The 23624-nt window shown below is 44.9% G+C and overlaps 1 protein-coding gene across 4 annotated transcripts in view; it reads left to right on the forward strand.

Moving 5' to 3' along the window:
* The window catches only part of FBXW12 (F-box and WD repeat domain containing 12), a 34228-nt gene extending 10860 nt beyond the window's left edge, over nucleotides 1-23368 (forward strand). For 3 of the 4 annotated variants that reach the window (XM_010844809.1, XM_010844810.1, XM_010844811.1), the window contains 6 exons: nucleotides 668-877; nucleotides 15435-15593; nucleotides 16960-17170; nucleotides 18228-18406; nucleotides 18498-18625; nucleotides 22835-23368. In XM_010844809.1, the coding sequence (XP_010843111.1) occupies nucleotides 668-877; nucleotides 15435-15593; nucleotides 16960-17170; nucleotides 18228-18406; nucleotides 18498-18625; nucleotides 22835-22943 (996 nt within the window). In that variant the 3' untranslated portion in view covers nucleotides 22944-23368. The remainder of the gene's footprint in view (nucleotides 1-667; nucleotides 878-15434; nucleotides 15594-16959; nucleotides 17171-18227; nucleotides 18407-18497; nucleotides 18626-22834) is intronic. The other variant, XM_010844812.1, reaches the window with a different exon arrangement.
* Nucleotides 23369-23624: the final 256 nt, after the last annotated feature.

Consider the following 23624-nt stretch of genomic DNA (forward strand, 5'->3'; position numbering starts at 1 on the left):
AGGTCCTGAGTACAGCTCCAGTCCAGGGCAGGGTGGAGGGTAGCGTTGGTCCTGCCTCCCTGCCCAGCCTTCCTCAGTTAAGCCATAGTTGACCACTGGTAGTGCTTCAGACATCCCAATGTGCACCCCAGACCCCACCTTCAGTCCTTCTGGCCATGGCTCTAGCCCCAAGCAGTCTCCGCACCCACGCTCAGCCACTGCTCTCCTCTAGGACAAATGTGTCCTTTGTGGTAGAACATTACTTTTTTTTTTTTAATGAATTTTATTTATTATTTATTTAGTTTTTGGCTATGCTGGGTCTTCAGAGCGGCATGATTTTCTCTTGTTGCCAGGCAGGCTCTAAGGGTGCACAGACTTCAGTAGTTGGGGCATGCGAGCTTAGTTTCTCTACGGCATGTGGAATCTTCCTGGACCAGGAATCAAACCCATCTCCTCTGCATTGGCAGGCAGATTCTTAACCACTGGGCCACCAGGGAAGTCCAGGGGAACATTGCTTTTGTGTTGTATCCCATATTGTGCTGTGCATCCTGTGAGGATGGGGATCACACCTCTCATCCTGCATGTCCCCAGTGTGCCCTGGGTGATGGTTGAATGAATGAAACCAATAAGTGTTTAGGAAATAAATGACCCCTGTGTGAGTTGTTATATTCATTTTGTTGTTGCCCAGGGCATGGAGCTCTGGTCGAGCCCTGTACAGTCTGCTGCTCTGGTGAATCTGGTGGCCTACCCTCGACTGCAACTGGTGGTCACTGTGGATGAGCGGGGACTGATCAAAGTATGGGAAGCAGAGAATGGGTGTGAGAAAGCCGCCTTCTTGCTGCCCATGTATTCATCTGCATTGGAGGCCTGTGACATTCCGGAGGGTCCCCTCTTGCTGGTGAGTAACCTGGCTCCTAGGAGCCTCTCCTGTTTCCCGGCATCTGTGAGCCTGGCACCGGACCACCATGTCAGGTGGCACCTCAAGCCAGGCCCTCCACGTGGCAGACCAAGTGACCTCATTATTCTGCTTGGTCCCCCCGCTCCTCCTTGCCTGCCGTGTGGAGGGCAGGCTCCACATCCCCCTTCAGTTCTAACATGCCACAGCCTGCTCCCTGGACCTGTCTCTGCAGCCTCTCACCCTCTCACAGTGAGGTCCAGCCCCATGGGCTGCCGGTGCTTTCTTGTCCACATGCCCCTGCTTTCCTGTCTCCCCGTCCTGCTCATAGTCTTTCTTTCCCTTCTGGTTACTTCTCATTACTGCATTCTCACTCTTCTCTCCCCCTTTCAAGTCTCAGCAAGGGCCCAACTCAAAGGAAAACAGGCATGTTTGACAGAATGCAAGCATTTGCCTGAGATGATAAAGGCCTTCTGTTGCCAGGACATTTGGTTTGGAGGTGATTCTTGAGTATTGCAAGGGAGCATTTGGCCAGAGAGAAAGGGTGAAAGTGGGTGTAAGTTGGCAGGTCGAGGATGTGGCTCTCACCTGGCGGCAGTATCCTCCTCCTGGAGGGAAGGAGGTCTTTGAGAGTGTGAACAAGCTGGCCTCTCAAATACCAAGATGAGCACACCCCCAGGAACAGCTTCATATGTAAACAGGACTAATTCTGTAAAGGAACTAAGTTCATGAACAAAAACAGTAAGACCTGATGAAACATATTTCATATAAATAACTCTGTAGTTATTTAAAGGAGACTTTGGAATAAGTGTAATTAATACCTCCAGAGCAATTTGAGAATATATTGTAAAGAGGAAGAGGAAGCCACTGTAGTTCTCTCCGGGGAATGAGAGACCACATGATTCACACTTCATTGTTGGTGAAGGACAGTTAGGAAAGTCAGAATATATATTAAATCAGAGAGCTAAAAATAGCAAACAGTTTCTAGGCCAAGATTCAGAAGATGGCAGAAAGCAAAGTGCTGAGCCTAACACTGGGGCTGCTTTTGTTCTGGAGATGTTTACTCCAAGGCCAAGGAGCTGAGCAGGGAGATAGCCAAGTAGATAAAGGTTGGAGTGCAGGGCCATCAAGGGTTGGAGCCCTGTGAAGCCTCTTACATTGGGTGTGTTATCGAATGTTGGAACCTGAGAGTTGTGGGGGAGGGTCTGAAAATAAACAGTGCCTGCAATGGCTGCAGTCCATGGGGTCGCTAAGAGTCGGGAACGACTGAGCGACTTCACTTTAACTTTTCACTTTCACGCATTGGAGAATGAAATGGTAACCCACTTCAGTGTTCTTTCCTGGAGAATCCCAGGGACGGGGAAGCCTGCTGGGCTGCCGTCTCTGGGGTCACACAGAGTCAAACATTACTGAAGCAACTTAGCAGCAGTAGCAGCAGCAATGGCTGCAGCTGCCCAGTTACCTGGTGGTACTAAATTGGAGAAGGAAATGGCAACCTACTCCAGTATTCTTGCCTGGAAAATTCCATGGACAGAGGAGCCTGGTAGGCTACAGTCCATGGGGTCGCAAAGAGTCGGACACTGAGCGACTTCACTTCTTCACTAAATGAAAATCCTTTCTAGAGAAAGATAAGACTCACCATGCCTCTCTTTTCAAATATAGTGTTTAGCACTCCCTTAGAAATAAGGGAGGGAGTGGTTAAGACAATGGGCTTCCCTGATGGCTCAGAGGTTAAAGCATCTGCCTCCAATGCAGGAGATCCGGGTTCGATCCCTGGGTTGGGAAGATCCCCTGGAGAAGGAAATGGTAACCCACTCCAGTATTCTTGCCTGGAGAATTCCATGAATGGAGAAGTCTGGTAGACTATAGTCCACGGGGTCGCAAAGAATTGTACACGACTGAGCGAGACTTAACCTTCACCTTCACCTTAGAGATAAGTAGTGATAAGATAACAGGACCTACCCAAGGCAATCTACAGATTCAGTCCAGTCCTTACCAAACTACTAATGGTGTATATTCTTGGGCTTCCTTTGTGGCTCAGCTGGTAAAGAATCCACCTGCAGTAAGGGAGACCAGGGTTCTATTCCTGCGCTGGGAAGATCCCCTGGAGAAGGGAAAGGCTACCCACTCCAGCATTCTGGCCTAGAGAATTCCGTGGACTGGATAGTTCATGGGCAAAGAGTGGGACGTGACTGAGCAACTTTCACTTTCAGAGATAAGTAGAGATAAGATAATATGACCTACCAAGGCAATCTACAGATTTGGTACAATCCTTAGCAAACTACCAGTTTTTCACAAAACTAGAGCAAAAATTTTTTAATTTATATAGAAACACAGAATATCTTGGAATAGTCAAAGTAATCTTGAAAAAGAAAAAGGGAGCTGGAGGAATCAGATTCCCTGACTTCAGACTATACTGCAAAGCAACAGTAATCAAAATAGTATGAGACTTGTACAGAAACAAGAATATAGATTAATGGAACAAAATAGAAAGCCCAGAGATAAACCTATGCTGCTGCTGCTGCTGCTAAGTCGCTTCAGTTGTGTCCGACTCTGTGCGACCCCATAGACGGCAGCCCACTAGGCTTCCCGTCCCTGGGATTCTCCAGGCAAGAACAAACCCATGCACCAATGGTCAGTTAATCTATGACAAAGTAGGCAAGAATATACAGAGGAAAAAAGACAGTCTCTTCAATAAAATAATGAAATTAGAACAGTCCCTAACACCATACACAAAAATAAACTGAAAATGAATCAAAGCCCTAACTGTAAGGCCAGACTCTATAAAATTCTTAAGAGGAAAACAGGCAGAACACTCTGACATAAATCACAGCAAGATCCTTTTGGATTCAGCTTCTAGAGTTATGAAAATAAAAACAACAGTAAACAAATGGGACATAATTAAACTTAAAAGCTTCTGCACAACAAAGGAAATTATCAACAAAATGAACAAAGAGCCCAAAGAATGGGAGAATAATCCCCCAAATATGCAAACAGCTCATGGAGCTCGCTCTCTGTCTCTCTCATATATATATATAAAACAATCAGAAAATGAGCAGAAGACCTAAATAGACATTTCTCCAAAGAAGACATTCTAAAGGCCAAAAAGCACATGATAAGGTACTCAGTATCACTAATTATCAGAGAAATATAAATCAAAAGTAGTGACATATCACCTCAAACCAGTCAAAATAGCCATCATCAAAAAGTCTACAAACAATAAATGCTGGAGAGGGTGTGGAGAAAAAGGAACTCTCCTACAGTATTGGTGGGAATGTGAATTGTCACAGCCACTATGGAGAACAGTATGGAGGTTCCTTAAAAAACTTACAACTTAAAATACGATCGAGCAATTCCACTCTTGGGCATACACCTGGAGAAAACCATTATCCAAAAGAACACATGTATCCTAATGTTCACTGCAGCACTGTTTACAATAGCCAAGACATGGAAGCCATGGGTGGTGATATGAGTATTTACTTTGTAATAATTTACTGAGCTCTTATGTTTATGTTTGGTGCAATTTTCTGTGTTATGTACATCAATTAAGAAGTTAAGATTATAGAAGAATTAGTGAACTGGAAGATAAACGTAATTCTGTAGAATGCAATGGGGATATCAGGAGTGGTAAATGTGGAAGAGAGGCTGAGAGACAGAGACCAGTGCTTCTCAGACTTGAATGGGATGCTATTTGCCTGTGGACCTTGTTGAAATGAAGATTCTGATTCAGTGGGTCCCTGGGAATACCTGAGATTTCTGAGTTTTTTAGGAGCTTCTTGAGGATATTGATGCCATCAGGTCACAGACCACACTTAGAGTAGCAAGGCCATAAAGGACCCATGAAAAATTTTAGTATTTGTTCATTTGATATCTTAGGAGTAGGTGAGTCAGGGTGAAACCATGTAGTGTCATTTCATGGGGCTCCAAAGAGCTCTGATCTTTTATGTCTCCACGTGGAAAGAATCCAGTGAAGGGTGAAGTGATAAGTGATTTATTAGAAAAGGGTGCTTGTGAGGCTTACAAGCAAATGGGCAAGAGAGCGCTGTGTCCTGAGAACTTAGTGGGCTAGTTTTATAATCAAAGGAAAAGTGAGGAGGAGGAGATCTTTGTCTTTCTTGATAGATGTCACGCTTCCATCATGAGTTCCTCCTCCAGGTTGAGCAGGGGAGTTTTCTTGTCCCTATGTGGTCCATCTAAGTCCACAGGTACTGTTTCATGTGTGCAGAGAGCATGCCCTAGGCATCATCAAGCTGACTGAGCTCCCTGGGCAGGATGTGGTCTCGTGCCACCAGTGGTTTGCAGTTTTGGGGCATGTCATGCTTCTGTCGCTAAGCAAGCCAACTTGGTTTTGAGGTTATCCAAATTTGCTTTCTTGAGTGATCATTAACTCCCAGGGGTCTCCCCAATTTTTATTTATTTATTTATTTATTTATTTATTTCCAGTAAACAACTTAGTCTTTTATTTGCCCAAGGCCAGCTGTTGCAGGCACTGAGGCCCCAAGACTTCCAGAAGGGATGGGGGTGGGGGGAGTCACCCTGCCTCCCAGGTCCTGCCTGCCCCATCCTGCTTCCTGCAGGAGATGGGAGAGTAGAGAAAGTGTGCCCTTGCACCATCAAGTATCTCAGTTGTGTGTGTGTGTCAGTCGCTCAGTCGTATCCGACTCTTGCGACCCCATGGACTGTAGCCCACCAGGCTCCTCTGTCCAAGGGATTCTCCAGGCAAGAGTACTGGAGAGGGTTGCCATTTCCTTCTTCAGGGTCCAATTTTTAAAACTTACAATCCCCTAGTGGGAGTTAACTATTTTATGACCTACGTTGTCCCTTTACTCTTTCCCTATCAAGCTGGGGGGTGGGGTGGGTGTGGGAGCATAAGAAACATTTGACAAGATGGTAGACATTTTTCCAAAATAGACTGAGGACATTAATCAATGAAGGTCAAGAAGGTCCCGCAAACCCCGAGTAAGGTAAATAAAAATAAATTTGCACATAGACCTATCAGAGTGAACTGAGATAATTGAAGACTAAGACAGATCTATTTAATAGCAGTGAGGGGAAATAAAACTACCTTAAGTGTAATAGTAAGGAGACTGCTTCAGGCAGTGGGAGAATGATCATAGGTGAACTTTCAGAAGAAGCAGGAAAGAATTTTGAGCAAGAACCATGGTAAATCTTAGGAAATCTAAACGAATATCCTGTATAAAGCAGCAGAAACAATGCCTTGTGGATTTTATATGTAGAAATAAAATGAATGACTTCACCATTTAGGTTAGGAGAAGGTTATGAGGAACTAGGTCTACTAAGCTCCTTGAACTGTCCGAGATTAAATGTACGAAATTAGTCATATACTTTATGAGGCAGTTTGCAAACAGTTATCTCTCACCTAATTCCCAAAATAGTATACAGCAAATAGCTTCTAAATCATAAGAGGAAGATCAATGTGTCTTGTGGTTTCCCTCTAGGGGCAGGATCAACCCAACCCAAAGTTTGGCTTGGTTATTGTCAACTGGAAAAGAAAAACAAAAGCACAACCTAGAAGCTGAGAGTTTTGTTTTATTCAGCAGGACTTTCTGAAGATAGAGCATTTCAGATGACCTTAAGAAAACTGTTCGGAAGAGGCAAGGGTGGGGACCCAGGATATATAGGATTTTTTTTGCAATAAATGACCAGGTGGTTGGAACATCAAAAGATTACTGTTAATTAAAGAAAACCAGATATGATATCTCAAGTTAAGGAATTTAACACTCTTCTATGTATGGGAAAATGCAAGAGTCTGGGCTTTCTGAATTGTTCCTTTGATACGTACCTTCTTTTGATGTGGGCTTCCCTTGTGGCTCAGCTGGTAAAGAATCCGCCTGCAATGTGGGAGACCTGGGTGCGATCCCTGGGTTGGGAAGGTCCCCTGGAGAAGGGAAAGGCTACCCACTCCAGTATTCTAGCCTGGAGAATTCCATGGGCTGTATAGTCCATGGGGTCGCAAACAGTCGGACATGACTGAGCAACTTACACTTTCATTTTATGAACCTTCACTGTCTGGGGCCAGTATCCTGTGTTTTCACATCCCGAGTCCCCTCAGAGCTCACCATTGCGGGGTGGCGGTAATGTGATGCTTAATGGCTGCAACATCCTTTGTTTACATATATGGCAGGCAGCATTTTTAGTTCTCATTATCATGAGAACTCATGATGCCACACATGCTCTGAGGGGATGTAAAAAGATTCATTGGTTTCATTATCAGACCTCCCTGGGAGAGCAGAGCGGGCTTCTAGGAGTCAGCTCTGGAAATGGCTTGAGGGAGTAGGGAGGAATGACTGGCTCTGGTCTTCCTTCAGAGGAAGCAGAGCCCTGCTGGCATCTTGATTTGGGGCCTCTGCTGTCTAGAACTGTGAGAGAATACATTTTTTGTTTTTATAAGCCACCCTGTCTTACTACTGCACCCAAAGGAAACTAATACAAGACTCCTCTAAAACAGAACACTTAAGGAAGGGTTGGAATTAAAATGATGGGAAAATGATAGGCATTAGAGATGTTACCAGAGGCAAGCTGATACAGCTAATTATGTTAGACGAGAAGACTGGAAGATGAAAGTCTTTCCTGGATCTTAGGGGTCTTATATCAGAATAAGAATTAGGTAAGCCTCCTGGGAAGATACAGCAAGACTAATTTTTTTTTTTTTTTTTTGGCCTCGTGTTTTTGGAGTGGCTTTCGGGATCTTAGTTCCCCGACCAGGGATCAAACCTGTGCCCCCTGCATTAGGAGTGCAAAATCTTAACTACTAGACCACCAGGAAAATCCCAGGGCTAATTTTGAATGCATTTTAGAATATGGTCTAAAATATATATTGAAAAATAATGTGTAGAATTTCAAGGAGAAATGGTCAAAGCTACATGCATCATGAGACATTGCTGTTACCTGGTTAAAGAGAGATGATCTGGGCGGGCCCACTCTAGTTCCGTGGGCGCTTTAAAGGCCAAGCATTTTCTCTGGCTGGTCACAGAAGAGGAAGTCAGAGACACAGAGGGTGAGGGCATGGGGGCCTCCTATGCTGGCTGCCAGGTTGTTGGTGGGCCTGGAACAGGGATGGTCTCTGCTGCCAACCAGTGGGCAGGGAAACCTCAGTCCTGCAGCCACAGTGACCTGAATGGGCCCTCAAATGAGAATCCAGCACCCTGACACCTTGACTCAGCTTTGTGTGACTTTTTATACATTCCACGGTTTATTTGGAAGTGGTTAGGTCATTGGCTCATTTCAAGTTAAATTACATTTGTGTGCAGGGTCAGCATCAGGGTTCATTTTTACTTAGAAATGGTCATCCAAAACTCACAGGAAAGACCATACTTTCTTCATCCAATTACATTATCACCTTCGTTTTGTCAAAATATCAGCCGACCAAATGTGTCATGGGTGTTCTATGTCAAACTTGTGGGTCAGTCTCCACTGATCTGTATGTCTGTCCTGATGACAGTCACATGGGATCTTGTTTCCCACAGATTTTAGTTAAGTCATGACCTCCCACATTTCCTTTCTTTGAAAATATATCTGTTTCCATAAAATTTTCCCAGTGAGCTCATCAATTTCTGTAACACTGCTTCCTGGGTTTTTGGTTACTTTGAATCTGTACATTAATTTGGGAACAACTAACACCTTAGTATTCAGTCTTCTAAGCCATGAATACGGCATCAGTTCAGTTCAGTCGCTCAGTCATGTCCGACTCTTTGCGACCCCATGAATCGCAACACCCAGGCCTCCCTGTCCATCACCAACTCCTGGAGTTCACCCAAACTCAGGTGCATCGAGTTGGTGATGCCATCCAGCCATCTCATCCTCTGTCGACCCCTTCTCCTCCTGCCCCCAATCCCTCCCAGCATCAGGGTCTTTTCCAACGAGTCAACTCTTCACATAAAGTGGCCAAAGTATTCGAGTTTCAGCCTCACACCAGTCCTTCCAATGAGCACCCAGGACTGGTCTCCTTTAGGATGGACTGGTTGGATCTCCTTGCAGTCCAAGGGACTCTCAAGAATCTTCTCCAGCACCACAGTTCAAAAGCATCAGTTCTTCAGCGCTCAGCTTTCTTCACTATCCAACTCTCACATCCATACATGACCACTGGAAAAACCATAGCCTTGACTAGACGGACCTTTGTTGGCAAAGTAATATTTCTGCTTTTTAATGTGCTATCTAGGTCAGTCATAACTTTCCTTCCAATGAGTAAGCATCTTTTAATTTCATGGCTGCAATCACCATCTGCAGTGATGTTGGAGTCCCAAAAAATAAAGTCTGACACTGTTTCCACTGTTTCCCCATCTATTTCCCATGAAGTGATGGGACTAGATGCCATGATCTTCGTTTTCTGAATGTTGAGCTTTAACCCAACTTTTGCATTCTCCTCTTTGACTTTCATCAAGCATATATGTCCATATATATAGGCCTTCATTTATTTTCCTCAACAAAGTTTTGTGGTTTTAAGTGAACAGCACTTGCACATAGTCTGCTACAAGCATTTTCATACTGTTTAAATATTATTTTAAAATATTCATTTATTTTTGCCTGCATTAGGTCTTAGTTGCCGCACTCGGGATCGATCATCATTGCTGGGCACAGGCTCTTTGTTGTAGCACAGGGGCTGCTCTCTGTTAGTACTTGTGGTGCACAGGCTCCAGAGCTTGCCAGCTCAGTTGTGGGGCACGGACTTAGTTGCCCCGAGGCACGTGGGATCTTATGGCTTCCCTGGTGATGCAGTGGTTAAGACCACATCCCAATGCAGGAGACATGGGTTCGATCTTAGGTTCAGGAAGATCCTCTGGAGCAGGAAATGGACACTCTGAGTATTACTGCCTGGGAAATTCCATGGACAGAGGAAACTAGCAGGCTACAGTCTAATCGCTTCCCAAAGAGTGGGATGTTACTGAGCATGCATGCGTGTGGGATCTTAAGATCGTCCCCAACCAGGGATTGAACTCACATCCCCTGCATGGGGAGGCAGATTTTTAATGACTGGACCATGAGGCAAGTCCCTTAATGTTATTTTAAAATGTACTTTTCCAATTTTTTCCATTGCTAGTATACAGCATATATAGAACATAAATAATTGTGATCACGCTACCCAAGATGGCTCTTCTCTTGCTGTCTGTACATCCTTTGCTCGACCAGTCCCTTCTTCACCTATACCCTACTCACATGACCAGCCCCTACTCACATGACCAACCCTTAATACCTACTCCCCCCTAATACATACTTGCCCCCACCTCCAGTTAGTGATTATTCTAATCTTTAGATCAGAGCATCTTCTCCATGATAGTTTATCAAAGGGGTGGTGAGGGACGGGCTCCTCTGCTGGTTTCCCTGGTAACTGACAAGCCAACCTGATGTCAGTTACCTCTGTAATTGGTCTCCCTCCTATACATGGACGTCACCAGATGGTCAATACCGAAATCAGATTTATTATATTCTTTGCAGCCAAAGATGGAGAAGCTCTATATAGTCAGCAAAAACAAGACCAGGAGCTGACTGTGGCTCAGATTATGAACTCCTAATTGCAAAATTTAGACTTAAATTGAAGAAAGGAGGGAAAACCACTAGGCCATAAGGGTATGATCTAAATCAATTCCATAATTCTGACCATAAACTGGACTACAGACAGGAGGAGTTACAGGAGTATCAAGGGACAGAAACAGGCTTGAATGAAGCATGAGCCTCCTGAGCAGAGAGCACACAGGCTGATAATAAAGCCCTTCCTGGGAAAGCACAGTCTGCAGTCTGGAGGAAAAAAAGAAGGGGGAAGGAAAGAGCAAGAAGTGGGATGCAAGAGGCCTGGAAAGCAGGGAAATGAGTAAACTGTATTATTTAGTCTGAATAAAGACAATCCTGGGCTTCCCCGGTGGCTCAGACAGTAAAGAATCTGCCTTCAATGTGGGAGATGCGAGTTCGATCCCTGGGTCAGGAAGATCCCCTGGAGTAGGAAGTAGCAATTCACTCCAGTATTCTTGCCTGGAGAACCCCATGGAGAGAGGAGTCCGGCAGGCTACAGTCCATGAGGTTGCAAAGAGTCTGACGTGACTGAGAGACTAACACTTACACTTTAAATCAAATCCCTTACAATTATACAGTGGGAAGTGACAAATAGATTCAAGGGATTAGAGCTGATAGAGTGCCTGAAGAACTATGGACAGAGGTTTGTAACATTGTACAGGAAGCAGCGATCAACACCATCCCCAAGAAATGAAATGCAAAAAGGCACAATGGTTGTCTGAGGAGGTCTTACAAATAGCTGAGAAAAGAAAAAAAGCAAAAGGCAAAGGAGAAAAGGGAAGACATATCCATCTGAATGCAGAGTTTCAAACAATAGCAAGGAGAGATAAGAAAGCCTTCCTCTGTGAACACTGCAAAGAAATAGAAGAAAACAATAGAACAGAAAAGACTAGAGATCTCTTCAAGAAAATTAGAGATACCAAGGGAACATTTCATGCAAAGATGGGCATAATAAAGGACAGAAATGGTATGAACTTAACAGAAGCTGAAGATACTAAGAAGAGGTGGCAAGAATACACAGAAGAATTATATTAAAAAGATCCTAATGACCCAGATAACCATGATGGTCTGGTCACTCTAGATCTAGGCATCCTGGAGTGTGAAGTGGGCCTTAGGAAGCATTACTATGAACAAAGCTAGTGGATGTGATGGAATTCCAGCTGAGCTATTTAAAATCCTGAAAGATGATACTGTTAAAGAACTGCATTCAGTACGCCAGCAAATATGGAAAATTCAGCAGTGGCCACAGGACTGGAAAAGATCAGTTTTCATTCCAATCCCAAAGAAGGGCAACGTCAAAGAATGTTCAAACTACCCCACAATTGCACTCATCTCACATGCTAGCAAAGTAATGCTCAAAATTCTCCAACCTAGGTTTCAGCGGTATGTGAACCGAGAACTTCCAGATGTTCAAGCTGGATTTAGAAAAGGCAAAGGAACCAGAGATCAAATTGCCAACATATGCTGGATCATAGAAAAAGAGAATTCCAGAAAAACATATTTCTGCTTTATTGACTATGCTAAAGCCTTTGACTGTGTGGATCACAACAAACTGTGGAAAATTCTTCAAGAGATGGGAATACCAAACCACCTGACCTGCCTCCTGAGAAATCCGGATGCAAGTCAAGAAGCAACAGTTAGAACTGGACATGGCACAACAGACTGGTTCCAAATGGGAAAAGGAGTACTTCAAGGCTGTATGTTGTCACCCTGCTTATTTAACTTATATGCAGAGTACATCATGCGAAATGCCGAGCTAGACGAAGCAAAAGCTGGAATCAAGATTGCTGGGAAAAATATCAGTAACCTCAGATTTGCAGATGACACCACTGTTATGGCAGAAAGCAAAGAGGAACTAAAGAGCTTCTTGATGAAAGTGAAAGAAGAGAGTGAAAAAGCTGGCTTAAAATTCAACATTCAAAAAACTAAGATCATGGCATCCAGTCCCATCACTTCATGGCAAATAGATGGGGAAACAATGAGAGACTAGTTTCTTGGGCTCCAAAATCACTGCAGATGGTGACTGTAGCCATGAAATTAAGAGACACTTGCTCCTTGGAAGAAAAGCTGTGACTAACCTAGACAGCGTATTAAAAAGCAGAGACATTACTTTGCCAACAGTGGTCTGTGTAGTCAAAGGTATGGTTTTTTCTAGTAGTCATGCTATGTGAGAGTTGGACCATAAAGGCTGAACTGCAGAGATTAATGCTTTTGAACTGTGGTGTTGGAGAAGACTCTTGAGAGTCCCTTGGACTGCAAGGGGATCAAACCAGTCAGTCATAAAGGACATTAATCTTGAATACTCATTAGAAGGATTGATGCTAAAGCTGAAGCTCCAATACTTTGGCCACCTGATGAGAAGAACCAACTCATTAGAAAAGACCCTGATGCTGGGAACGATTGAAGACAGGAGGAAAAGGGAATGACAGAGGATGAGATCGTTGGATTGCATCACTGATTCAATGGATGTGAGTTTGAGCAAACTCCAGGAGATGGTGAAGGACAGGGAAGCCTGGCATACTGCAGTCCATGGGGTCGCAAAAAGTTGGACACAACTGAGCCACTGAACAACACCAACTGCCCCCTCAACAGTGAAGACTGCTGCTATGTCCTGCCTGCTCCCTGCTGCATATGGTAGAATGTCACTTAAGGGCCTTGCTTCAGACATAAGGTCCCCCATCCATTAAACTGTTGTTGACTCCACACTCTTCTGTCTTGAGGCTACGTGAGTGGGTAGGGTGCAGACCAAGAGTAATAGGAGAATGTATGGTTTTGTATTTATAAAGAAATTGCCATGCATGCACTATGTAGCATACATAGAAATAATTTCTGTATAAATATACAGAGACTTGCGTTTGACTTTTGTATAGTTACCTGTATCCAACAGCCTTGCTAAATTTACCTATTAATTCTTTGGTAAAAAAGAAAATTTTTTTTATTATTTTTTGCCCGCACTGTGCGACTTGCAGGACCTTCCCCACCCAGGGATTAAACCTGTGCCCCTTGTACTAGCAGTTCAGAGTCTTAACCACTGGCTCACCAGGGAAGTTCAACCTATTAATTCTAACTGTTTTGCAGGGGAGTAGATTAGTAGAAACTTTTAAAAGGTAACAATTTCTTAGGACTCACAAAGGACTAGCTGTGTAATAAAAAATAAACAAATTCGATTTCATCAAGTTCAGAACTTTTTAGAAGACGTTAAGGAAAATAAATGGCAAGCTTCAAACTGGAATAATGTATTTCCCATATATAAACATGACATAGGACTGTGTCGAGAATATATAAAGAACTGGTACCACTCAGGAAAAAGGACACAATGCAGCTTTTAAATTATGCAAATGATTTGAACACTCCTCAGTTCAGTTCAGTTGCTCAGTCGTGTCCAGCTCTTTGCGACCCCATGGACTGCAGCACGCCAGGCTCCCCTGTCCATCACCAACTCCTGGAGCTTATTCAAACTCATGTCCATCACGTCAGTGATGCCATCCAACCATCTCATCCTCTGTCGTCCCCTTCTCCCGCCTTCAATCTTTTCCAGCATCAGGGTCTTTTTCATTGAGTCAGTTCTTCACATCATGTGGCCATAGAATTGGAGTTTCAGCTTCAGCATCAGTCCTTCCAGTGAATAGTCAGGACTGATTTCCTTTAAGATGGACTGGTTGGATCTCCTTACTGTCCAAGGGACTCTCAAGAGTCTTAACCAACGCCAGAGTTGTTTTTTTTTAAGCAGGGCATTATATGCTTCTCATATATGACAACCTGCTTAAAAACTCGTGACGGTGGGTATTGTCCTTCCCCCTTTTGTTGGAGGCTCAGCCAGGAGTCCACAGGCTGCAACTCTGAAGTGCCTCAACTCAGACTTGGTGCAGCCAAGTAAGGACTTCCCAGGTGGCGCAGCGGTAAAGAATCCATTTGCCAATGCAGGAGACACGAGAGACTTGGGTTTGATCCCTGGGTTGGGAAGATCCCCTGGAATAGGATCTGAACAGGGATCAAAGCCAGGCCCTCTGCATTGGGAATGGGGATTCTTAGCCACTGGACCACCAAGGAAGCCCCGGTTTTCTTTACCTTAACACTTTCTTTCTCCTTTTTCCTTATTTGGGCCTGTCACCTGTTTTATTTGTTGTCTTTACTCTTTACTCCCATGGCAGTCAGTGAGTTATTCTATTTTGATCCTCCCTCACTTTTTAAAGATATATTATTTCCAGCTTTTTGAGAACATAAAATATTTACACCCTGTTCTTCTCTTGTGTCTACCTTTTTTTTTAATTAGCTCTTTGATTTACGGTTTAATGTATTTCATAACAACACTAGTTCTTTTGGTGACGTATTTGTTGTATCTTGTGATATGATGAAGCCCATCCCCTGGTCAGGTCCCGAGGAAGGACCCATGAATGCAATTCTTGCATTAGCATTGTGGTTCTGTAGTCTGGGGGCTTGAAGAGTGACCTGGCTGGCCACTGCATCCCTGGCTCATGCTTTCCTTAAATTTTGTGAAAATATTATGCCACAGTGTTTCTGTTGGAAATGTCTACAGCCACCCTTATTTTTCTTGTTAAATACTGGAGTTTTAAAAAATCAAAGGCCTAAAGGATTTTTTGAAAGATTTAAAGCCTAGTAGTCAGTTTTATTGTGATGTGTCTGTGGTGACCATCCCAGCTCAACTTCCCCAGGATTTATCGCCGGAAAGTTTTTACATGAATTTTGTTTGTTTGTTTTGACTGCACCACGTGTTTGTTGCAGCACGTGGACTCAGTAGTTTCGGCGCTCAGGCGTAGTTGCTTAGTGGCGTGTAGGATCATAGTTCCCCGGTCAGGGTTCAAACCCACGTCCCCTGTGGATTGGAAGGCAGATTTTTTACCACTGGACCACCAGGGAAGTCCTTGAACATGGATTTTCAGTGTTAGTCTGTTAATTAGTTGACTTTTCTTCTGTAGGAACTTCATTTCTGTGTTTCTTAGACCTTTGCTTATCTCCTTGGACACTTTCTGATTCTTTTTGGCTCTTGATCCCATTTTTGATCCGTTGCTTGCAGGCCGCCTGTGCTGAAGGGGCACTCTACACACTTACGGTGCCCTGGCTGCAGCTGCTCTCCAGAGTCAACGTGTTTCCCGGCAACCCCACCAGTCTCCTCTGCTCACCTGACCGGCAGTGGGTGTTTGCGTCAACCCAGAACTCAGACCTGAGCCCGGAGGTCAGTGGTGGGCTGTGTCCCTTGCCTCAGGTGGCTGGCTTTGTGCACAAGGGTGGTGGATCCTATGCCCTAGGCTTTTGGGGTGCATCTGTGGGGGCAGCTTCTCATGTAGGACCAAACCTGCATGTATGGGTGATGATGAGTCATCTGTGACCTTTCACAGTAGGGACTGCCTTCTCAGGGCCACCAGCTGAGCTGATGGCCATGGCAGCCTCACCCAGGAGTCTCTGTTCTTTCCAGGCTCCCGTGTTGCCCACAGGCTGGAGGGGGTCAGCTACCTGACTGGAGATGACAGAATTCAGTTTTGAAAAGGTTTGGGACTTCCTGGTGGAAATGCTCATGAGGTATTAGTGGCCTGAGAACAGGCTTCAACAAGATTAAGGAAGACAGTGTCTGGGCCAGCATGGAGGAGATGCTGACAGCATAGGGACTGTAATCCATTACTTGGAGGCCCATACACAGCTTGCCTGTGAGAATGGCTGCCTCTGCCAGTGAGGGCTCAGAGATGCTCAGGCTGAGTGCCAGGGTGTGAACTGGAAAAGTGTGTGTGTGGGTGTGCACGCGCAGGTGCACCCATGAGCTCTGTCATTCAGTCGTGTCCAACTCTTTGTGACACCATGGATTGTAGCCTGCCAGGCGCCTCTGTTCATGGGATTTCCCAGGCAAGACTACTGGAGTGGGTTGTCATTTCGTACTCCAGAGGATTTACCCAACCCAGGGATCAAACCTGCATCTTCTGTGTCTCCTGCATTGGCAGGTGGATTCTTTACCACTGAGCCACCCGGAAAGCCTGAATTGGAAAATTAGACTGGAGTAAAAAGCAGGCAGCTGGAGCGGGTCTTGAGACATACTGGGGTCGGTGAGCAAGGAAGGACAGAAAAAGAGAATCAGTGGCCTACCTGGATGGAAGTGGAAGTGCCGAGACCTGGGAGTCAGGGGAGGCTAGGGGTCAGGGAGGGCAGCCAAAGGAGAGAGGCCATAGGATCGGTGGGCAGCCTCAAATCAGTTCCAGGGACCAAGAAGGGGTTTGGAGCCAGACTGCAAGAAGACAGGAAAGGAATATGGAGGAAGACATTGGAGGCAAAAGCAAGATGGTGATAGGCGCTCAGGAAAAGAAAATCCATTTATTTGATTCACCCATTATGCTGACCTCACTGGGACTGGTGTGCCAAGATCTTTCCAGCAGGGCCAGACATGGTGTGGGGTTAACCTCTTTTCCTTGGTAAGGGCGTTTGAGAAAGGCGGGTCCACATGAGGCACCCTGTGAGACCCAGTACAGTCACCGTGGATGTGGTCTTTCGGAGGGCTCCTGGTTGGAGAAGTCTCCTCCCTCACCAGCGATGAGACGTGCGGTGCTGTTCCCCAGGTGTTCTACACTCAGTCCTTGCTCTGCCGGTCAGAAGATGAGACTCCTGCCTCCACCACTCTCCCCATCTGGCTGACGTCCAGAGCCTGCTGGACCCCCGACGAGGCAGCCAGGCTGATGGTGATGCACAGAAATGACAATGGCATGCAGTTGGTCATCACCACCTATGAGCTAGGGAGCAGGAAGTCCAGGGATAGAGTGGAGGTTCTCGGTAAGGATCCCCGTGTCACCACCACTACCTTACAGTGCTTCTTCATGTTTCCTTTGGGGCACTTTTTCTTTCCTCTCAGTGAATCATAGTGACCCCACAGATGTCTTCTAGTTGTGTTTTTGTGTGCTGGTGGAGTAGTTGAACATTTGCTGTGTGTTGGGGCCCTCTGCATGGCCGTGGGATTCAGAGGTTAACTGCTGTCCACTCTTCTCCCTTCTCTGCATCCATTCATCCCACCTCTCCTTTTACAACTGTGTCAGAGTCACCACTCTCAGCACTGAGTGCCCACAGAGATGAATAAGGAGCTCTTCCCTAAGGAGCTCCTAGTCCAGTAGGAAAATAAGACCCACATTTTTGTCTTTTCCTGTCTCCTCTGTTTTCCAAACCCCACACCACCCTGATAGGCCTTTTCTTTGTTCCTTAGCGTTTTTTCCTTTGTATTATATTCATTTGTTTTCCTATCATCATTTGACCATAAATTTTACTCTGAGCTTCCTGGCAGCCGAGGAAAAAAAGGGAAACAGGATGTGTAATATAATCCCTTGTCTGATACGAGAAAACGCATGAACTCTTCAAAAGAGGTAATTTTGTTTTCCTGGTGCTAACTAAATTCCATAAGGAAATGATCGAATTAATTTTTTTTTTAACAAGGAATGCTGTACAGTATAAAAGAATCTTCAACAGTAGTTTTCAGCAGATGTCATAAATGTCATAGTTCTCTTGTGGTCATGTCTTACATCCCCCTGTCTTAGATGGGGAAGGGTAGAAAGCAGGGTGGAGGCCGCACCCCTGGATAGTACCATGGGCCAGATACTGTCAATGCCATGTGCATATCGCCTTGAACCTCACAGTCTCCCTATAAAGCAGCATGATCAGCGTTCGACAGCTGATGACCAGTAGACTAGGGGAGTAAATGCATGGGTCAGGATTGATTGCAGATGCAGCACAAAGCTGTTGCTCTTTTCATTATTCCACATCCTTGTAGGTGAGGCATGTCTATTCCAGACCCCCAGCTGCTACTAAGACATGACAATCTGTGTGCCTTTATTTCAAAAAGTACGACAGATTGCGAGCTTCCTGCTGCCAGACACCATGATGCCTCCTCACCTCATGAAGGGCCACGGCTCCCAGGTGATCCTGCTGGTGTCCGGCTCAGAGCTGGTGCTCTTCACCATTCACGGCCTGCAGCTGGTGGCCTTTCAGGACCACCAGAGGCCCATCACGTCCATGTGGGTGGTGAGTGTGGCCCCTTGCCCGCCTGCTGCCAGCCTCATGGCTCCGTGCCTTGGAGCCCACATTCCTGCCTCACTTGGTTTTTCATTTCAAGGACCAGACTCGAGTCATCACCTCTTCCTTTGACCTCTCCCTGCGAGTCTACATGTGGAACAAGGAAAATAAATTTCCCGTCCTCAAGAGCTGCTATCATTTGCTTGGTGGGTCCCACAGATGGGCCAGGTAATTGCTTCTGACTTTTTAAATGTTAGCTACACAATGGCCTCTCATGGCCTCCCAGCAAGAGGATACCATTGGCAAGAATGTGAATAGGACTTGGGGTCTTAGCCCAGCCTGCCCCTCCCTATATGGGGACCTGAGGCAAGTCACTGTTCATATTTATCCTCTGGTTTTAAAAAAAATGCTAAAAAAAATGCTACACTGTGCATCATTTGCATTATCTCCTTTAATATACAAAGCCACCACCTGCAGTTAGCATCACCCACGTTTCCCAGATGAAATCAGCGATGTGGGTTTTGCCCAAAGGCCCACAGGGATGCACAGTGAAGCTGGGGTCAGCCTGGATGCAGCCCTTACCCCACCTCTGTAACCTGCACAATGCCAGGTCCATTTACCAAACCTAGGTGGCCATAGGGGCAAGACTGTAAAAGTTGAAGAGAATATGATTTTTGTGCTCTGATTTACAATTAGAATTGGGGATGCTATGCTTAGTCATTCAGTCGTGTCTGACTGTTTGCAACCCCACGGACTGTAGCCCACCAGGCTCCTCTGTCCCTGGTGATTCTCCAGGCAAGAATACTGGAGTGGGTTGCCATGCCCTCCTCCAGGGGATCTTTCAACCCAGGGATCAAACCCAGGTCTCCCGCATTGCAGGTGAATTCTTCACTGCCTGAGCCACCAGGGAAGCTCAAGAATACTGGAGTGGGTAGCCTATCCCTTCCCCAGGGGATCTTCCAGACCCAGGAATGGAACTGGGGTCTCCTGCATTGCAGGTGGATTCTTCACCAGCTGACCTACCAGGGCAGCCCAGAATTGGGGGATGACATGTTTTTTCTTATCAGAGTAAGTCCTGCAAAGTAAGGACAGGGCTTCCAGATTGTCTGTTTCACTGGGTTACTTATGGTAACACCTCCTGCTTCATAATCAGAAGTTACTTGTCATGAGTTATGGGATTAATTCAGCCTCCTGTGGCAAACATCTTCCAGTGTTAATTTAAAAAAATGCAATGCCCCAAACTAAATATTTTTACAATTAAATATTTCTATTAACAAACCTGCTTCCCTAGCAGCTCAGATGGTAAAGCTTCTGCCTGCAATGCAGGAGACCCAGGTTTGATCCCTGGGTCAGGAAGATCCCCTGGAGAAGGAAATGGCAACCCACTCCAGTATAACAAACCTACCTAGTTGCTGAGTTTAAGAGCCATAACATTCCATCTCCACACTGCAGGCCATGAGGGGCTGTATATTTCCTACTGAAGACCCTAATATGTTGTTATCTACCCTCCCCTGTGCTCGGGAGAGGTGGCCTTGCTCTGTTCTGTCTGTACCTGGGCCGCAGGCCAGCCATTGTGAAGCAAGCCCCTCAGGCCGATGGAGGCCCTGATTACACACCCCACATCCACTCATGACCCCTCAGTAATGATTTTTTCCCTCCAGTGGCAGGAGATGAATGTGCGAACAAACACTTGTTGCCACTGGAAGGAGGCCACTGAAGAGCTTGCCAGCGATGTTGGTCTCCCAAGATGTGCTTTTTTTTCCTTTCTGTTTTTATATGTGCCTTTAAAGAATTCCCTGTATCATTACTGAATGGTTAGAACATCTTTTCACTGAAAAAACACTGTTGTCAACTTAGTAAGCAAGTAGCACTTCTAGAAACTTCTTTTTTACACATTTTTAAACACTGCTCTACATGCATCACACAAAGCAGAACACATTCATTCACTGAAATATTCATTGTGCACTATTAGAAACTTATTTTTTAAATTACACTTTATTTACTTACCTCTGTGCTAGGTCTTCATTGTTGCATGCAGGCTTTTTCCAGTTGCCGTGGCTTCTCGTTGCAGAGCTCAGGCTCTAGAGTATGGGCTTAGTAATTGTGGCACATGGGCTTTGTTGCCCTGTGGCATGTTGGATCTTCCTGGACCAAGAATCAAACATGTGTCCCCTATATTGTTGGCAGGCATATTCTGAACCACTGAGCCACCAGGGAAGTTCCAGAAACTTCTGTTTTTTATGTGTTTTTAAACTGTGCTATTCTGAGGCTTCCCTGGTGGCTCAGATGGTAAAGAATTCACCTGCAGTACAGGAGACCCAGATTTGATCCCTGGATCAGGAAGATTTCCTGGAGAAGGGAATGGCTATTCTTGCCTGGAGGATTCTATGGATAGAGGACCCTGGGGGGCTACAGTCCATGAGGTCACAAGAGTCAGACACGGCTGAGTGACTGACACACCCATTTTATAGGATGGTAAACCTTTTCACTGAAATGACATTTTCTCAATGAGCATAGCACACTTAGTAACATAAATGTGCTTTAATCAGAACCCTGGAATGTATTACAACCTTGAATTCTGCTCTTTCCTAATTCATAACAGATTCCTCAGAAATCCTTATTTGATGCAAGTGGTAATTTTTCTCTTTGAGGGCTTCATTGGCAATCATAAACCCAGCAACCTTGCTCCATGCTGATCCCCACAGGATGGGCAGCTGTGGACTGCATTTGATCTATCTTTTCATTACTTTTTAGGAGCTTTTCAGTTTCCTAAAATGTTATAATCTGTGAACACATACTCTGATTCTCCAAAGAAAACGGGTGTGGTAAATAAAAATGTAATAGCAAACATAGCAGCATACCCCTAGGAGAAATAAAACATGTCTACAGAGACTTGTACTTGAATGTTCTTAGCAGATTTATTCAGAAAACCCTAAAGGTGCAAACAGTGCATATGCCCATCAGCTGGTAAATGGATAAATCCACTGTGGTGCGTCCATACAGGGGAATGTTATTCAGCCGTAAAGAGGAATGGCATATGACATACACGTGGGTGAACTGCCAACATGTTGTGCTGGTGAAAGAAGCCAAATGTGTAAGGTCACATATTGAATGATTCCTTTAATATGGTACATATAGAAAAGGCAAGTGTAGGAACAGAAGGTTAATTACTGCTGCCCAGGGTTGGGGGTAGGATGGGATTTACTGCAGATGGCTACAACAGATCATTTGGGGCCAATGGAAATGTTCTTAAAACTGGGTTTTAGTGATAGTTACAGAGTTCTGCAAATTTACTAAAGATGAGTTGAGGGCGTGGGGGAAGATGAAGAGGAAGTCTATAAAGAGAAAAAGAAAGAAGATAGGTGCTAGTTCAACCTTATTTGCTAACAAACCAAGGAGACTGCTGACTGACTGCTTGTATCAGGGAGCAGTTGTTGCCCTGCTCACCCCACGCAGACCAGCCAGTCCTGCAATTTTCCAACCCAATCTCGCAGTTTTCTGACACAGTCTGCAAACTGCCACATTCCACTCTTGTTATTAATCTCTGTTGTTGTTGTTTGCACAAGATGCGTTTTTTAAAATTAATTTATTTTCATTGGAGGCTGATTACTTTGCAGTACTGTGCTGCTGCTGCTGCTAAGTCACTTCAGTCGTGTCCGACTCTGTGCGACCCCATAGACAGCAGCCCACCAGGCTCCCCCGTCCCTGGGATTCTCCAGGCAAGAACACTGGAGTGGGTTGCCATTTCCTTCTCCAATGCATGAAAGTGAAAAGTGAAAGTGAAGTCGCTCATACTGTAGTGGTTTATTAATCTCTTAAGTTGAGTAAGTCAGCATGGCATTTACTCTAAGCTGAAAGTAGTTCATGAAAGCCAAAGCTCGTTTCAGAAGCAATCTATAGACAAAAACTGGGCTTCTTTGGGAAACTCAGCAAGTTCCTTCTGTTTTTGTTTGTTGGTTAGTTCTTTTTTTTGTTTGTTGGTCTAGACTTGCTCAATTTTTCTATAATGCAACAGAGCAGCATTGTGTTTTTGTGGAAACCGAAGTCCCCGTTGGCTCCTGTGGTTACATCTCCTTCACTAAGACTGGTTAGGAATTGATAGTAATTCTAAATTCTGGAGAAATGACTCTGACTTGCCCAGATTGGATGAGGTATCCCCCACTCCTGTATCAGAAGTTTCTAGAGTAGCTGGAATCATTGTGATTCAGGCAGCTACCATCAGGAAGACCTCAGACTGATTATAGTCAAGAATGTGATGATCTTTGCTACTTGATATAAATGAACGTAGGTCCTCAAGTCAAAGCCTAGCATACTCACAGATGGGGTGGACTGGGTGGAGAACGTACAAGGCTGAGCTCCATCTTCGTGTAAAAGCTTTATGACTTAAATGTTTGTCCTTTTCCAAAGTTAACATATAGCGTGTCCCTTCCTTCACAGTGGATTCACTCATGTGGAGAGTGACAGTATGAGCATTGTAGGCGTGGAAGCCAGAAACATCGGAACTAGTATTCTGAGGTCATATTACTTCCAAGTGCGCTGTGGCTAAGATGACTGCATCAACTGAAGATTGTCACCACAGTTGGTGAGGGGCTTGTCTGCACACAGAGACTAAAGTAATTATTGTATCAACATTGGGGAAAGAAGTAATGATCCTCAAATACCTACTGTGGGCCACACAAGTGTGTGAAATGACCTTATTTTTAAATCCTCAGCAGAAGCCCTGAAGTGTAGATATTACTGTCTGTATTTTTCAAAGAAGTTGAAATGTAGTAGAAGAGTAGTTAACCCACCGTTGGTCCATTTTCCAGCTATCAAACTGTCCAAGGTTATTCAGATAGTAAGTAGCCAAGAAGAATGAGTGCAAGACCTTGGGTGCTAGAAAACCCAGGTTTAAAGTACTCAAGATTGTAAGATAATTGTTTTTTGTTGTCCAAATATGTAATTAATGGAGTAAATATTTTTATCTTCCTAGTCTGTGTTACATGCTTTAGACACACATTAATAAACAGCTCTGGGTGTCCTACAGATGTTCTGTGGCACAACGTTGCCACAGGCAACGTGCTGCAGGGCACCACTCTGTGCCTTGTGACAGCGATGCCTCTGGAGTTGGTCCATATGGAAGCCCTGACTGGGTTAGCAGGTCTGTCTTTAGCATTCTTAATTGCAGGCAATAGGAACAGCAGGCTGGATCACTAACACCAAAAAAGGAATTTATTAGAAAGAAATA

This window comes from Bison bison, unplaced genomic scaffold, assembly GCF_000754665.1.
Source record: "Bison bison bison isolate TAMUID 2011002044 unplaced genomic scaffold, Bison_UMD1.0 scf7180017864209, whole genome shotgun sequence".
NCBI lineage: Eukaryota > Metazoa > Chordata > Mammalia > Artiodactyla > Bovidae > Bison > Bison bison.